Source organism: Tinamus guttatus, unplaced genomic scaffold, assembly GCF_059628265.1.
Source record: "Tinamus guttatus ecotype Peru unplaced genomic scaffold, ASM5962826v1 Tinamus_guttatus_pri_ptg001345l, whole genome shotgun sequence".
NCBI classification, from domain to species: domain Eukaryota; kingdom Metazoa; phylum Chordata; class Aves; order Tinamiformes; family Tinamidae; genus Tinamus; species Tinamus guttatus.
Window position 1 is genome coordinate 59157 of NW_028289879.1, and position 17448 is coordinate 76604.

At 67.7% G+C, this 17448-nt stretch overlaps 1 protein-coding gene across 1 annotated transcript; it reads right to left on the reverse strand.

Annotated features, from left to right (window-relative positions):
- Nucleotides 1-776: 776 nt before the first annotated feature.
- On the reverse strand, nt 777-16994 carry LOC104573770 (DM1 protein kinase). The gene is given in 14 exon segments (XM_088539049.1): nt 777-962; nt 2770-2835; nt 2959-3008; nt 4120-4150; nt 4152-4218; nt 5553-5725; nt 6029-6146; nt 6561-6680; nt 8512-8597; nt 10145-10399; nt 12402-12602; nt 15274-15367; nt 16034-16182; nt 16902-16994. Coding segments are annotated over 13 exon segments (1587 nt in total). The 5' UTR covers nt 16174-16182; nt 16902-16994.
- Between the last annotated feature and the right edge of the window lie 454 nt (nt 16995-17448).

Genomic DNA, 17448 nt, shown 5'->3' on the forward strand with positions numbered 1-17448 from the left:
GACGTAGGGACAGGTTGGGGACACAAGTGCCACACAGAGGCTCATGGGAGACATGGGGACAGGTTGGGGACACCGTGAGGGCCCCATAGAGGTGAATGGGGGACATGGGACAGGTTGGGGACACCCTCCGTGTCCCCTGGGGACTCCTTGGGGACCGGACGCCTCTTGGGGACACTCAGGGCCACCGCAGACCCCCTGGGGACAGCTCCCCCCCCCAACATGTCCCCATTGTCACAGTCCCCATGTCCCTGCAGCCGGGGAGGGGGGGACAGGGACAATCCCCCCCCCCCCCCTTGGGGACACTTTGGGGTGTCCCCCCCCCAATGCGGAGCCACCCATGGGACAAACGCAGCTTTATTTCCTACCCCCCCCTTGGTGCGGGGGGGGGGCAATAAACCGGGGGGGGGCAACAATAAAACCGGGGGGGGGGCAACAATAAAACCAGGGGGGGGCAATAAACGGGGCGGGGGGCAACAACCCACCGTTTTGGGTATAAATAAGGGGATTTTGGTGCAAACGGGTGCGGGGGGGGCGTCACTAGAAATAAATTACTAGCGGGGGGGGCCGTGGGGGGGGGTGCGGGGCTTCATTAGCAGCAATTAGGGCACCCAAAGGCGGCCGTTAATTAAGGGGGGGATCACCCCCCCCCTTCCTAATTAAAGGGGGGGGGCAGCGAGAGGGGGTGCCCGGACGCCTGGGCCACTGTGCGGGGGGGGGGGGCTATGTACAATGTGGGGGGGGGGGTGACAGGGGGGTGGTGGCCCCGGGGGGGGGGGCTATGTACAATGTGGGGGGGGGGGGTGACAATGCGGGGGAGGGTTATGTACAAGGGGGGGGGGGGGGTGCCCGGACGCCTGGGCCCCCCGGGGGGGGGTCAGGGGGGGCCCCCCGGGGGCGCGGGGGGGGCGCAGGCCGGCGGCGCAGAGCAGCAGACAGTCCTTAGCGGCGCCGGGACGGGGCACCTGGGGGGGGGGACAGTGTCACCGGGGGGGGGACAGTGTCACCGGGGGGGGGGGGGACAGTCCCCGCCGTGTCCCCTCCGTGTCCCCGCCGTGTCCCCAAGCCCCGGGGGGGGCGAAATCCACCCCCCCCCCCCGCTGCCGCTCTGCAAAGTCCTGGGTTGGGGGGGCACCGTGTCCCCCTACGGTCCCCTTGTTTGGGGACAGCGGGGACCCCCCCTCCTTGTCGCCGGGGTCCCCCTTTGTCGCCGGGGTCCCCCTTTGTCACCGGAGTCCTCCCTGTCACCAAAATCCCCCCCCCTGTCACCAAGGTCCTCCCTGTCACCGAGGTCCTCCCTGTCACCGAGGTCCCTCTTTGTCACTGCGGTCCCTCATTGTCACCGGAGTCCTCCCTGTCACCGAGATCCACCCCCTGTCACCGAGGTCCCTCTTTGTCACTGAGGTCCCTCATTGTCACCGGAGTCCCCTCTGTCACCGAGGTCCCCCCTGTCACCAAGGTCCCTCCTTGTCACCAGAGTCCCCTCTGTCACCGAGGTCCTTCCTTGTCACCGAGGTCCCTCCTTGTCACCGAGGTCCCCCCCCTGTCACCGAGGTCCCCCCTGTCACCGAGGTCCTTCCTTGTCACTGAGGTCCCTCCTTGTCACTGAGGTCCCGCCCTCTTTGTCACTCCTTCCCCGCCCTCAAATTTGGGGGGGGGGGGGGGGGGCCTTGGGGACAGCAGCGTCCCCGCAGGTGGCACTGGGTGACACGGCCCGCGGTGGCAGTGCCCGTGGTGGCGCAGCCCGCGGTGGCAGTGCCCGGAGTGGGGGGGGGGTGACAAAAGCAGGGGGTGGCCGGGCCCGAGGGGTGGCAGTGCCGTGGGTGACACAGCCAGAGGTGGCGGTGCCTTGGGTGACAATGCCCGCGGTGGCGGTGCCAAGGGTGACACAGCCCGCGGTGGCGGTGACAATGCCCGGCGTGGCAGTGGCCAGGGCTTGGTGGCAGCGCCAGGATGGTGGCAGTGCCCAGAGGGGACAGCGCTCGGGGGTGACACTGCCCAGGGGTGGTGGCAGCGCCGGGTGGCAGCGGCCGGGGGTGGCAGAGCCCGGGGGAGGTGACAGCAGCAGGGGAGGTGGCCGTGCCCGGCTGGCGGTGACAGTGCCAGGGGTGGTGGCAGTGCCGGGGGTGGTGGCAGTGCCGGGGGTGGTGGCAGTGCCAGGGTGGTGGCAGCGTAGGAGGTGACAGTGCCAGGGTGGTGGCAGTGCCGGGGGTGGTGGCAGTGCCAGGGTGGTGGCAGTGCCAGGGGTGGTGGCAGTGCCAGGGTGGTGGCAGCGTAGGAGGTGACAGTGCCAGGTGTGTCCCAGTCCGGGGGGGTGGCTGTGCCCGGGACAGGTGGCCGTGCTGGGGGTGGCAGCACCAGGGGCGGTGACGGTGCCGGGGAGGTGACAGTGCCGGGGAGGTGACACTGCTGAGGAGGGTGGCAGCATCCGGCTGGCAGTGCCGGGGGGTGGCAGTGCCAGGGGAGGTGACAATGCCAGGGGAGGTGACAGTGAGGGAGGTGACAGCGCCGGGGGAGGTGGCAGTGCCAGGGGAGGTGACAGCACCGGGGGAGGTGACAATGCCAGGGGAGGTGACAGTGAGGGAGGTGGCAGCGCCAGGGGAGGTGACAATGGCGGGGGAGGTGGCAGCGCCGAGGGAGGTGACAGCGCCGGGGGAGGTGACAGCGCCCGGGGCGGGGGGGAGGTGACACTGCCGGGGGTGGCGGCCATGCCGGGGAGGTGACAGCGGGGGTGACAGCGGGGGGTGGCAGCACCCGTGGTCCCCCACGTACCCGGGCAAAGAGCAGCAGGTGCCGGTAAAGGGGCACCACGAGCGGCGACCGGTAAAGCCGGGGGGGCTGCAGAGAGAGCAGAGAGCGTCAGCGGACCCCCCCGGGACCCCCCCATGACCCCCCCCAAATGACCCCCCCAAAACCCCGGAATGACCCCCCAAAACGACCCCCCCCCCCTCCCGCGCTTACGTCCGCTGGGGGCTCCGGGCGGGGGGCGCCGGGGGGCTGCCCCGCGGCTCCTGGAAGGGAATATTGGGGGGGGGTCAGGTGGGACCCCCCCCCCCAAAAAAAAAGGGGGATGTGGGGGGGGATGTGGGGCTTAATCCCCCCCCCCCCTCCTTAGGGATGTGGATTTGGGGGGTCATGGGGTGTTTGGGGGGGCAAAGGGGTCTGGGGGAGGCGGAGGGTCCTGAGGGGGTTATGGGGAATTGGGGGGGGGGGGCACTGGAGGGGTTGGGGGGTTTGGGGGGGATCGGGGGCCTATGGGGTATTTGGGGGGGCTGGAGGGGTCAGGGGGCTTGGGGGGTTTATGGGGTATTTGGGAGGGTCCGGGAGGGGTTGGGGGGGGTCAGAGGGACCGGGGGGGTTATGGGGTATTTGGGGGAGGATTTGGGGGGGAGGGTTTCAGGGGACCCCATAGGTTTGGGGGGGGTCACCCAAGCGATTTGGGGGGGGGGGGCTGAGGATTTGGGGAGACACCGAAGGGAAATGGGGGGTAGAGGGGGTCGGGGGGGGGCTCCGGGGGGTCCGGGGGGCCCCCGGAGGAGCTGGGGGGGCCCGGAGGGGTCCCGGGAGGGGGGTCCCGGGAGGGGGGTCCGGGGGGGGGTCCCGGAGGCTCCCGGGGGGCTCGGGGGGGTCCTGGGGTCTCCTGGGGGGTTTTGGGGTCCCGGGAGGGTCCTAGGAGGGCCCCGGGGCGTTTGGGGGTCTCGAGGGGGTCCCGGGGAGTTTGGGGGGCTCGGAGGAGTCCCGGGGGGGGGGGTCCCGGGGGATGTTGGGGGATCCGGGGGTTTCCGGAGGTTTTGGGGGTCCCGGGGGTGTCCCGGGGGGTTGGGGGTCGTGGGGGGGGGGTCCCTGGGGGTCCCGGGAGCTCCCGGGGGGTGTTGGGGGACCCGGGGGGGTCCCGGGGGTTTGGGGGTCCCGGGGGAGTCCCGGGAGGGTCCCAGGGGGGTTGGGGGTCCCGGGGGGGGGAGGTTCGGGGGGGGGTCTCGGGGTGTTGGGGGGTCCTGGGGGGTCCCGATGGGGTTGGGGGTCCCGGGGGGGGTCCCGGGGGGGTCCGGGGGGGGTTGGGGGTCCCGGGGGGGTCCCGGGGGGTCCCGGGGGGGGTTGGGGGTCCCCGGGGGGGGTCCTTGCCTTCGTCGCCGGGGGGGCTGCCCCCCCCCGCGCTGGCCCTGCAGCCGCCGCAGCGTCGCTTCCAGTTCCAGGTTGCGGCTTTCGGCCTCCTGCAGGCGCCTGGCGGGGGGGGGGGCGGGCACGGGGACACCGGGGGCTGTCACCTCCCCCGGGCCGCCCCCGCGGTCCCCTGGTGCCACCCGGGTCCCTGTCGCGCTCCTGTCCCTCTAGAGCCACCCCCTTCCCGCGCGCTGTCCCCAATGCGGGTCACGCCTCGGTCCCTGATGTCCCTTGTCCCCCGCCCAGTGCCAACCTGAACCCGCTAATGTCCCCAGTGCCGATTGCGCCTTGATCCCTGATGTCCCCTGTCCCCTCTGGCGTGCCACCTGCTCCTCATGTTGTCCCCATTGCAGGTCACACCTTGATCCCTGCTGTCCCTTATCCCCTCCCAGCGCCACCTGGTCCCCCGTGATGTCCCCAAGGCTGGTGGCACCCTGGTCCCCAATGTCCCCTGTCCCCTCCCCGTGCCACCAGGTCCTCCCGTGATGTCCCCAAGGCTGGTGGCACCCTGCTCCCCAATGTCCCCTGTCCCCTCCTCGTGCCACCAGGTTCCCCCTGTGATGTCCCAGGGCTGGTGGCACCCTGCTCCCCAATGTCCCCTGCCCTCTCCCAGCGCCACCTGGTCCCCCGTGATGTCCCAAGGCTGGTGGCACCCTGCTCCCCAATGTCCCCTGTCCCCTCCCAGCTCCACCTGGTCCCCCGTGATGTCCCCAAGGCTGGTGGCACCCTGGTCCCAATGTCCCCTGTCCCCTCCCAGCTCCACCTGGTCCCCCATGATGTCCTCAAGGCCGGTGGCACCCTGGTCCCAATGTCCCCTGCCCTCTCCCAGCGCCACCTGGTTCCCCTGTGATGTCCCCAAGGCTGGTGGCACCCTGCCCCCCAATGTCTCCTCCCAGTGCCACCTGGTCCCTCATGATGTCCCCAAGGCTGGTGGCACCCTGGTCCCCAATGTCCCCTCCCAGCGCCACCTGGTCCCCGTGATGTCCCAAGGCTGGTGGCACCCTGGTCCCCAATGTCTCCTCCCAGTGCCACCTGGTCCCCCCGTGATGTCCCCAAGGCTGGTGGCACCCTGCTCCCCAATGTCCCCTGCCCCCTCCCAGCGCCACCAGGTCCCCCCATGATGTCCCCAAGGCTGGTGGCACCCTGGTCCCCAATGTCTCCTCCCAGTGCCACCTGGTCCCCCATGATGTCCCCAAGGCTGGTGGCACCCTGCTCCCCAGTGTCCCCTCCCAGCGCCACCTGGTCCCCCCGTGATGTCCCCAAGGCTGGTGGCACTTTGCTCCGACATCTCCCATGTGGCGCCAGCCGCAGCCCGGACCCGCGCTGTCCCCCCCCCGCGCTGTCCCCGCCGTGTCCCCAACGTGTCCCCTCGTGTCCCCGCGGTGTCCCCGCACCTGGCCAGCCCCTGCCCCGCGGCCCGGGCCAGGCCCAGCTCCCGCTCCAGCGCCGCCCGCCCCCGTCGCTCCGCCTCGAGCAGCGCCCGCAGCTCCGCGGGCGACGGCGACACCGGAGCCGCCGCCGGAACCGGAGCCGGAACCGGAGCCGGAACCGGAGCCGCCGGCCGGGCCTGCGGGCACCGCGTCAGCCCCCGGGACCCCCTACATCCCCCCCATCCCGTGTCCCCTCCCGGGACACCCCCCCCCCTTCTTGGGGACATTGGGGACACCCCCCCCCTCCGGGACGTCCCCGCCTTGGCGTCCCCGTCCCGGGGATCCTCCCGCTCGGAGCCCCCCCCCAAAGACCCGGGACCCCCCCCCCCCCGGAATTCCCTCCGGGACCCCCCCCCCGGGCACAGCCCCCTCCCCAAGAGCCCCCACTTTGTCCCCATGACCCCCCCAAAACCCTCTGCCCCCCCCCCCCCGCCACGTACCGGCTCTGCCGGGGGGGTCCGGGGGGGCTCCGCGCCGGGGGGGGCTCCGCAGCCTGGGGGGGGCGTCCTGGGGGGGGCTCCCGTGGCGGGGGGGGGCCCCCTTGGGTGGGGGGGATCCCTTGGGAGGGGGGGTCCCCGGAGGTGCGGGGGACCCCTTGGGTGGGGGGGACCCCTTAGGCGGGGGGGTCCCCGCGGCGGGGGGGGGGGCCCGTGGCCGCGGGAGCCTCCTTGGGTGGGGGGGGTCCCTTTGGGTGGGGGGGGGGGCTGGCGGGGGAGGGGGGTCCCCGTGGGTTGGGGGGGTCCCCGTGGATGGGGGGGTCCCCGTGGGATGGGGGGGCCCCGTGGATGGGGGGATCCCCGTGGGTTGGGGGGGGCCCCGCGTGTTGGGGGATCCCGTGGGTTGGGGGATCCCCGTGGGTTGGGGGGTCCCCGTAGATGGGGGGATCCCCGCGGATTGGGGGGTCCCCGCGGGCGCCCCCCCGGGCGGGGGGTTCCCTGCAGGCGGGGGGGTCCCCGAGGCCGCCGGGGGGGCCCCCAGGGGGGGGGCGGCAGCTCCTCGCGCTCGGGGGAGGGCTCCGTCTCGGGGGGGGTCCCCCACTCCCCCTCCAGCTCCATGGCCGCCTCCTGCTCCCAGTCCTCGGCCTCCTCCAACCTGCGGCACCGGGGGGGGGGGTCACGTCATGACCCCCCCCCCCCCGCGGGGCACCCATGGGTGCCGCCCCCAACCCCCCCCCCCCCATACCCAGTGGCCCGCCCGGAGTTGCCCTCTACCCCCCCCATCCCACCCCAAAGATGCCCCCGTGTCCCAGAGACCCCGTAGCCCTCCCCAAATATCCCATAGGCCCCCCCAGATATCCTATAGCCCCCCCACATATTCCATACCCCCCCCCAGATCCCCTATAGCCACCCCCAGATACGCCTACAGACCTCCAGATACTTCTATAGCCCCCCCAAATACCCCATAGTGCCCCCAGGTACCCCTACAGACCTCCAGATACCCCATAATGCCCCCCAGATAACCCATGCCCCCCCCCCAGGTACCCCTATGGACCTCCGGATACCGCTATAGCCCCCCCAGATACCCCATAGTGCCCCCCCAGATACCCCTATAGCCCCCCCCCAGATACCTCTATAGCCCCCCAGATACCCCATAGTGCCCCCCCAGATACCCCTATGGACCTCCAGATACCTCTATAGCCCCCCAGATACCCCATAGTGCCCCCCCCAGATACCCATAGTGCCCCCCCAGATACCCATAGTGCCCCCCCAGATACCCCTATGGACCTCCAGATACCCCTATAGCCCCCCAGATACCCCATAGTGCCATCCAGATACCCCATGCCCCCCCCCCAGATACCCCTATGGACCTCCAGATGCCTCTATAGCCCCCCCAGATACCCATAGTGCCCCCCAGATACCCCATGCCCCCCCACAGATACCCCTATGGACCTCCAGATGCCTCTATAGCCTCCCCAGATACCCCATAGTGCCCCCCCAGATACCCCCATGGACCTCCAGATGCCTCTATAGCCTCCCCAGATACCCATAGTGCCCCCCAGATACCCCATGCCCCCCCAGATACCCCCATGACCTCCAGATACCTCTATAGCCCCCCAGATACCCATAGTGCCCCCCCAGATACCCATGCCCCCCAGATACCCCTATGGACCTCCAGATACCCCTATAGCCCCCCCAGATACCCCATAGTGCCATCCAGATACCCCATGCTCCCCCAGATACCCCTATGGACCTCCAGATACCTCTATAGCCCCCCCAGATACCCCATAGTGCCCCCCAGATACCCCATGCCCCCCCAGATACCCCCATGGACCTCCAGATACCTCTATAGCCCCCCAGATACCCCATGCCCCCCCCAGATACCCCTATGGACCTCCAGATACCTCTATAGCCCCCCCAGATACCCCATGCCCCCCCCAGATACCCCTATGGACCTCCAGATACCTCTATAGGCCCCCAGATACCCCATGCCCCCCCAGATACCCCTATGGACCTCCAGATGCCTCTATAGCCCCCCCAGATACCCCATGCCCCCCCAGATACCCCTATGGACCTCCAGATGCCTCTATAGCCCCCCAGATACCCCATAGTGCCCCCCCAGATACCCCATGCCCCCCCAGATACCCCCATGACCTCCAGATACCTCTATAGCCCCCCCCAGATACCCCATAGTGCCCCCCAGATACCCCATGCCCCCCCCAGATTACCCCTATGGACCTCCAGATACCTCTATAGCCCCCCCAGATACCCCATGCCCCCCCCCAGATACCCCTATGGACCTCCAGATACCTCTATAGCCCCCCCAGATACCCCATAGTGCCCCCCCAGATATCCCATAGGCCCCCCAGATCCCTCAGATCCCCCAGATCCCCCATATTACCCCCGAAGATGCCCCCTGACCCCCCAGATCCCCATAGCCCCCCAGATCCCCGTAGTGTCCCCAAGCCCCCGGCCCCCCGGCTCACCCATGGGTGCTGCGCGCGTACGAGTAGCCCACGAAGGGCAGGTGCATGGCCAGGCCCGGCTGCTCCGACGGGTCCCCCGGGGGGTCCTGGGGGGGGGGACAGGATGGGGGGTGTCACCACCGGGCACCCTGGTGGGGGGTCCCATGGGTGCCGGAACGGGGGTCTCCCATGGGTGCTCCGTCTGAAGGACGCGGCTGGGGTCTCCAATGGGCGCCAATACAGGGGGCTGGGTCAGGGTCCCCCCCAGCCCGGGGTGCTGGGTCTGGGGTCTCCCATGGGTCTGGGGTCTCCCATGGGTGCCAGGTGAGGGGGTTCTGGGTCTGGGGTCTCCGTGGGTCCGGGATATCCCCTGTGTACTGGGGTCTCCCCTGGGTGTCGGGTCTGGAGTCTCCCATGGGTGCCGGTTCTGGGTCTGGGGTCTCCCCTGGGTCCAGGGTCTCCCATGGGTGCCAGGTGAGGGGGTTCTGGGTCTGGGGTCTCCCCTGGGTCCGGGGTCTCCCATGGGTGCCAGGTGAGGGGGTTCTGGGTCTGGGGTCTCCCGTGGGTCCGGGATCTCCCGTGGGTCCGGGATCTCCCCTGTGTATTGGGGTCACCCCTGGGTGCCGGGTCTGGAATCTCCCATGGGTGCCGGTTCTGGGTCTGGGGTCTCCCATGGGTCTGGGGTCTCCCATGGGTGCCAGGTGAGGGGGTTCTGGGTCTGGGGTCTCCCGTGGGTCCGGGATCTCCCGTGGGTCCGGGATCTCCCCTGTGTACTCGGGTCTCCCCTGGGTGCCGGGTCTGGAGTCTCCCATGGGTGCCGGTTCTGGGTCTGGGGTCTCCCACGGGTCTGGGGTCTCCCACGGGTCTGGGGTCTCCCACGGGTCTGGGTGTCTCCCGTGGGTTCAGGGTGTCCCCCGGGTCTGGACTCTTCCCTGGCTCCGGGCTCTCCCGTGAGTCTGGGGTCTCCCGTGGGTGCCGGGGTCCCCCGTGGGTGCCGAGTCTGGGGTCTCCCGTGGCTGCTGGGGTCTCCCGTGGGTCTGGGGTGTCCCCCGGGTGCGGGGTCTCCCCTGGGTCCAGGGTCTCCCCCGGTTCTTGGTTCTCCCCCGGGTGCGGGGTCTCCCGTGGGTGTCGGGTCCAGGGGGGCTGGGGCTGGGGTGTCTCCCGTGGGTCTGGGGTCTCCCCTGGGTCCGGGCCCTCCTGTGGGTCCAGGCTCTCCCCCGGGTCCCGGTTCTCCCCCGATTCCCGGTTCTCCCCGAGTCCGGGCTCCCCCCGGGTCCCGGCTCTCCCCGGGGTCTCGGTTCTCTCCCGGTCCCGGTTCTCCCCCGGGTCCGGGGTCTCCCACGGGTCCCGGTTCTCCCCTGGTTCCGGGCCCTCCTCCGGATCCCGGTTCTCCCCCGGGTCCGGGGTCTCCCACGGGTCCCGGTTCTCTCCCGGTCCCGGTTCTCCCCCGGGTCCGGGGTCTCCCCCGGGTCCCGGTTGTCTCTCAGTTCCCGGTTCTCCCCGGGGTCCAGGCCCTCCCCCGGGTCCCGGTTCTCCCCTGGTCTCGGGGTCTCCCCCGGTCCCGGTTCTCCCCCGGATCCCAGCCCTCCCCGGGTCCGGGATCTCCCCCGGGTCCCGGTTCTCCCCCGGTTCCGTTCCCGGTCCCGGTTCTCACGGGCTCGCTCAGGGCATCGTCCAAGACGTCGAAGTTGGAGGTGTCGGCGGCGCCGGCGGCGGCGGGGGCGAAGGGGGGGGTGGCGCTGCGGAGCCCCCCCCAATCGAGCCCCCCGAAAAACGGGAGGGGGCGGAAATCGGCGGCGCCGCCGCGGCCCAACCGGGTCCCGCGCCCGCAGAGCAGCCCCGCAACGAGAGCCCGCGCCGGGCCCGGCACCGCGGCACCGGCACCGGTACCGGGCAGCTCCAGGTGCTCCTGCGGGGGAATGAGGGGATTGGGAGGGATTCCCGGTACCGGCGCCGGTACCGGGCAGCTCCAGGTGCTCCTGCAGGGGAAGGAGGGGATTGGGAGGGATTCCCGGTACCGGCACCGGTACCGGGCAGCTCCAGGTGCTCCTGCGGGGGAATGAGGGGATTGGGAGGGATTCCCGGTACCGGTACCGGGCAACTCCGGGTGCTCCTGCAGGGGAAATGGGGGGGAATGAGGGGATTGGGGGGGATCCCCGGTACCGGTACCGGGTAGCTCCAGGTGCTCCTGCAGGGGAATGAGGGGATTGGGGGGGACCCCCGGTACCGGCACCGGTACCGGGCAACTCCAGGTGCTCCTGCGGGGGAATGAGGGGAAACGGGGGGATTGGGAGGGATTTCCGGTACCGGCACCGGTACCGGGCAGCTCCAGGTGCTCCTGCAGGGGAATGAGGGGAAACGGGGGGATTGGGAGGGATTCCCGGTACCGGCACCGGTACCGGGCAGCTCCAGGTGCTCCTGCAGGGGAATGAGGGGAAACGGGGGGATTGGGAGGGATCCCCCGGTACCGGCACCGGGCAGCTCCAGGTGCTCCTGCGGGGGAATGAGGGGATTGGGAGGGATTCCCGGTACTGGCACCGGTACCGGGCAGCTCCGGGTGCTCCTGCAGGGGAATGGGGGGATTGGGAGGGATTCCCGGTACCGGTACCGGGCAGCTCCAGGCGCTCCTGCGGGAAACGAGGGGACTGGGAGGGCCTGGGGCTTTGGGGTCCTGGGGAAGGGGGACAAGGGGACACTGGGGGACTGGAGTAACCGGGGGGCTCTGGGGGCACGGGGGTGACCGGGGACACGGGGGAGGGGGACTGGGGACACGGGAGAGGGCAATCCCAGTGCTTCCCGGTGCTTCCCAGTGTCTCCCATTCCCCTTCCAGCGCTTCCCAGTGTCTCCCAGTCCCCTCCATTCCCCTCCCAGCACTTCCCAGTGCCTCCCAGCTCCCTCTATTCCCCTCCCAGCGCTTCCCAGTGCTTCCCAGTCCCCTCCCGGTGCTTCCCAGTGTCTCCCATTCACCCTCCATTCTCCTCCCAGTGCTTCCCAGTGCTTCCCAGCTCCCTCCAATCCCCTCCCGGTGCTTCCCAGTGCCTCCCATTCCCCACCATTCCCCTCCCAGCACTTCCTGGTGCTTCCCAGTGTCTCCCATTCCCCTCCAGGACTTCCTGGCACTTCCCACTGCCTCTCATTCCCCTCCATTCCCCTCCCAGCCCTTCCCAGTGCTTCCCATTCCCCTCCATTCCCCTCCCGGCGCTTCCCAGAGCTTCCCAGTGCTTTCCAGTCCCCTCCAATCCCCCCCTGGTGCTTCCCAGCACTTCCCAGTGTCTCCCATTCCCCTCCCAGTGCTCCCTGGTGCCTCCCAGTGTCTCCCAGTCCCCTCCATTCCCCTCCCGGTGCTTCCCAGTGCTTCCCAGTCCCCTCCAATCCCCCCTGGTGCTTCCCAGCACTTCCCAGTGTCTCCCATTCCCCTCCCAGTGCTTCCTGGTGCTTCCCAGTGCCTCCCATTCCCCTCCAATCCCCTCCCAGCGCTTCCCAGTGTCTCCCATTCCCCTCCATTCTCCTCCCAGTGCTTCCCAGCGCTTCCCAGTGCTTCCCAGCTCCCTTCAATCCCCTCCCGGTGCTTCCCAGTGCCTCCCATTCCCCACCATTCCCCTCCCAGCACTTCCTGGTGCTTCCCAGTGTCTCCCATTCCCCTCCCAGGACTTCCTGGCACTTCCCACCGCCTCCCATTCCCCTCCAATCCCCTCCCAGCGCTTCCCAGTGCCTCCCAGTCCCCTCCATTCCCCTCCCAGCGGTTCCCAGCGCTTCCAGGCGCTTCCCAGTGCCTCCTAATCCCCACCATTCCCCTCCCAGCACTTCCCAGCGCTTCCCAGTGCCTCCCAGCTCCCTCCAACCCCCTCCCAGCGCTTCCCAGTGCTTCCCATTCCCCTCCCGGCGCTTCCCGGCGCTTCCCGGCGCCCACCTCGAAGTGCAGGATCTTGGCGTAGGTCTCGAGCAGGGAGTCGGCGAAGAAGGGCGGCCGCCCGAAGAACATCTCGTAGGCCAGGACGCCCAGCGCCCACCAGTCGCACTCGGGCCCGTAGGAGCGCGCCGGGTCCTCCACGGCCAGCAGGATCTCGGGGGACAGGTAATCCGGGGTGCCCACGGCCACGGACGAGCGCACCTGGGCGGGCACCGCGCTCAGCGTGGGCAGGAGGGGATGGACACCCCTGCTCTGGCACCCTTGGGTGCTCATGGGGCAAGGGAACCTCCATGGGTGTCCATGGCCAAGGGAACCTCAATGGGTTCCAGCCACCCCATAAGGGGATTCTCTGCTGGCTCGTAGTAGGGTTGTGCTCAGCCCCAGCGCCCTTGGGTGCTTGTCCTGTTGGGTGCCCATGGGCCAAGGGAACCTCAATGGGTGCTCATGGGGCAAGGGAACCTCCATGGGTGCCCATGGCCAAGGGAACCTCAATGGTTCCAGCCACCCCATGAGGGGATGTTCTACTGGCCATAACCTGCCCCTGCACCCTTGGGTGCCCATGGGGCAAGGGACCCTCCATGGGTGTCCATGAGCCAAGGGAACCTCCATGGGTTCCAGCCACCCCATAACGGGATTCTCTACTGGCCATAACCTGCCCCTGAACCCTTGGGTGTTTGTCCCGTTGGGTGCCCATGGCCAAGGGAACCTCAATGGGTGCTCATGGGCCAAGGGAACCTCCATGGGTGTCCATGGCCAAGGGAACCTCAATGGGTTCCAACCACCCCATAAGGGGATGCTCTACTGGCCATAACCTGCCCCTGCACCCTTGGGTGCCCATGCGCCAAGGGAACCTCAATGGGTGTCCATGGGCCAAGGGAACCTCATTGGGTTCCAACCACCCCATAAGGGGATGCTCTACTGGCCATAACCTGCCCCTGCACCCTTGGGTGCCCATGGGGCAAGGGACCCTCCATGGGTGTCCATGGCCAAGGGAACCTCCATGGGTTCCAGCCACCCCATAAGGGGATCCTCTACTGGCCATAACCTGCCCCTGAACCCTTGGGTGTTTGTCCTGTTGGGTGCCCATGGCCAAGGGAACCTCAATGGGTGCTCATGGGCCAAGGGAACCTCCATGGGTGCTCATGGGGCAAGGGAACCTCAATGGGTTCCAGCCACCCCATGAGGGGATGCTCTACTGGCCATAACCTGCCCCTGCACCCTTGGGTGCCCATGGGGCAAGGGACCCTCCATGGGTGTCCATGAGCCAAGGGAACCTCATTGGGTTCCAGCCACCCCATAAGGGGATGCTCTGCTGGCCATAACCTGCCCCTGCACCCTTGGGTACTTGTCCTGTTGGGTGCCCATGGCCAAGGGAACCTCAATGGGTGCTCATGGGGCAAGGGAACCTCCATGGGTGCCCATGGCCAAGGGAACCTCAATGGGTTCCAGCCACCCCATAAGGGGATTCTCTGCTGGCTCGTAGTAGGGTTGTGCTCAGCCCCAGCACCCTTGGGTGCTTGTCCTGTTGGGTGCCCATGGGCCAAGGGAACTTCAATGGGTGCCCATGGCCACGGGAACCTCAATGGGTGCCCATGGCCACGGGAACCTCAATGGGTGCCCATGGCCAAGGGAACCTCCATGGATGCACATGGGCCAAGGGAACCTCAATGGGTGCCAGGGGTTCAGTCACCCAATAAGTGGATTCTCTGCTGGCTCGTAGCGGGGTTGTGCTCAGTCCCAGCACCGTTGGGTGCCCATGGGCCAAGCGAACCTCCATGGGTGGCCATGGCCAAGGGAACCTCCATGGGTGCCCATGGGGCAAGGGAACCTCCATGGGTTCCAGCCACCCCATAAAGGGCTTCTCTGCTGGCTCGTAGTGGGGTTGTGCTTGACCACCCTCCCCCTTCCCCAGCACCCTTGGGTGCCCATGGGCCAAATAAAGCTTGCTGGGTACCAGGGGCTCAGCAAGAGGATTCTCTGCTGGCCATGCCCTGCCCCAGCACCCTTGGGTGCTCATAGGCCAAAGAAACCTCAATGGGTTCCAGCCACCCCATAAGGGGATTCTCTGCTGGCTCGTAGTAGGGTTGTGCTCAGCCCCAGCACCCTTGGTTGCTTGTCCTGTTGGGTGCCCATGGGCCAAGGGAACTTCATTGGGTGCCCATGGGGCAAGGGAACCTCCATGGGTGGCCGTGGCCAAGGGAACCTCCATGGGTGCCCATGGGCCAAGGGAACATCAATGGGTTCCAGCCACCCCATAAGGGGATTCTCTGCTGGCTCGTAGTGGGGTTGTGCTCGGCCCCTGCACTCTTGGGCGCTTGTCCTGTGGGTGCCCATGGGCCAAGGGAACCTCCATGGGTTCCAGCCACCCCATAAGGGGATTCTCTGCTGGCTCGTAGCAGGGTTGTGCTCAGTCCCAGCACCCTTGGGTGCTTGTCCTGTTGGGTGCCCATGGGCCAGGTGAACCTCAATGGGTGCCAGGGCTTCAGTCACCCCATAAAGGGATTCTCTGCTGGCTCATAGTGGGGTTGTGCTTAGTCATTCCCCCATCTCAGCACCCTTGGGTGCCTATGGGCCAAGAGAACCTCAATGGGTTCCAGCCACCCCATAAGGGGTTGCTCTGCTGGCCATAACCTGCCCCTGCACCCTTGGGTGCCCATGGGCCAAGGGAACCTCAATGGGTTCCAGCCACCCTATAAAGGGATTCTCTGCTGGCTCGTAGTGGGGTTGTGCTCAGCCCCAGCACCCTTGGGTGCCCACGGGCCAGGTGAACCTCAATGGGTTCCAGCCACCCCATAAGGGGATTCTCTGCTGTCTCGTAGCAGGGTTGTGCTCGGCCTCCCCCCACCCCGCCCCAGCACCCTTGGGTGCTCACGGTGCCGTCTGCGCCCAGCTTGAGGCAGGAACCGAAGTCTCCCAGGCGGATGTGGCCCGCACGGTCCAGGAGGATGTTGTCGGGTTTGATGTCCCTGCGGGAGCCATTGGGTGCTGCTGGCCCTTGTCCCCGTGCCACCAAGTACCACTTGTCCCCGTGACCCTGGTGTTCCCTGCTCCCCACCCCAGTGTTTCCAGTGTCCCCAATCCCAGTTTGTGACGTCCCCAAGTGCCACCCACTCCAGTGTCCCCAATGTCCCTTGTGCCTCTCCCATGCCCTTCTCCATGTCCTTGTGTCCGCCCACATCCTGTGTCCCCTTCCACGTCCATTGTGTCCCCTCCTGCCCCTATATCCCCCATGTCCATCAAGACCCCATGTCCATCATGACCCGATGTCCATCATGTCCCCTATGTCCCTCCACATCCATGTCCCCCATGTCCCTCTTCTCCCCATGTCTGTGTCCCTCACGTCCATTGTGTCCCCACGTCCCCATCATGTCCCTCCCATAACCATCATGTCCCCCATGTCCCTCTTCTCCCCATGTCTGTGTCCCTCACGTCCATTGTGTCCCCATGTCCCCATCACATCCCTCCCATAACCATCACGTCCCCCATGTCCCTCTTCTCCCCATGTCTATCATGTCCCTCACGTCCATTGTGTCCCCATGTCCCCATCACGTCCCTCCCATATCCATCATGTCCCCCATGTCCATCATAACCTCCCATCTCCATGGTGTCCCCCGCGTGTCCCCATTTGTCACCTGTGCACGTAGCCCAGGCGGTGGATGGAGTCGATGGCCATGATGAGCTCGGCCAGGTAGAAACGGGCCATGTCGAGGGGCAGCCGGTCCCCAAATTTGCTGAGCAGGGTGAGCAGGTCACCTCCCACGTAGTACTCCATGACCAGGTACTGTGGGGACACGGGGACATGGCCACGGCTTGTGGGGACACGGGGATGTGGCTATGGTGAAGGGACATGGCCATGGTGAAGGGACATGGCCATGGGGACCCCCATTTGTGGGACCATCCCTGGACACCTGGGACCATCCCTGGACACTTGGGTCACCCTTGGGCAGCAGGTGACCCTCAGGACCCCCATTCCTGGGACCATCCCTGGACACCTGGGACCATCCCTGGACACTTGGGTCACCTGGTGAAACTTGGGACCCCTTCCTGGGACCCATGACATGGTGGCAGGGGAAATGGCCATGGTATGAGGACACGGAGGACATGACCATGTTGTGGTGGCAGATGACACGAGGGACATGGCCATGGCTTGAGGACACAGGGGACAAGACCATAGAGTAGTGGCAGATGACATGAAAGACATGTCCTTGGCATGGGGACAAAGGGGACAAGACCATGGAGTGGTGGCAGAGGACACATTGGGACATGTCCTTGGCATGGGGACACAGGGGACACAACCATGGAGTGGTGGCAGAAGACACAAAGGACATGTCCTTGGCATGGGGACACAAGGGACAAGACCATAGAGTGGTGGCAGAGGCCACATTGGGACACGGCCATGGCTAAGGGCGCTCTGGGGACACCCAGGGGTGCCCGGGGTCCTCCGGAGCGCCCAGGGGGACGCGGGCAGCGCGGTGGCACCCATGGGTGCTGGGCGCTCACCAAGAAGTGCTCGTCCTGGAAGGCGAAGTGGAGCTGGGTGATCCAGCGCTTGTCCCCGTTCACCAGCACGTCCCGCTCCTCCCGGAAGCAGGACACCTGCAGGGGACACACACGGTGGCACCGGGGTGGCACCGGCCACCTGGGGTCGGCACCGGCTGCCCAGATTTCTCTGGGTCCCCCTTGGGCACCCGGGTCAGCTAAGGTCACCCAGGTGGTCACCCAACATCCAGAGCAGCACCCGGGTCATGCCAGGACATCTGGGACACCTGGGACGTCACCAGGGCCCTGGGTCACCCATGGGCAGCCAAGGACACCCAGGTCATACTTGGGCATCAGGTGACACTGGGGACCCCATTCGTGGGACCATCCCTGGACACCTGGGACCATCCCTGGACACTTGGATCACCCTGAGGCACCAGGTGACACCTGGGACCCCCCATTCCTGGGACCATCCCTGGACACTTGGGTCACCCTTGGGCACCAGGTCACCCTTGGGACCCGCCCCTGATTCCTGGGACCATCCCTGGACACTTGGGTCACCCTGGGG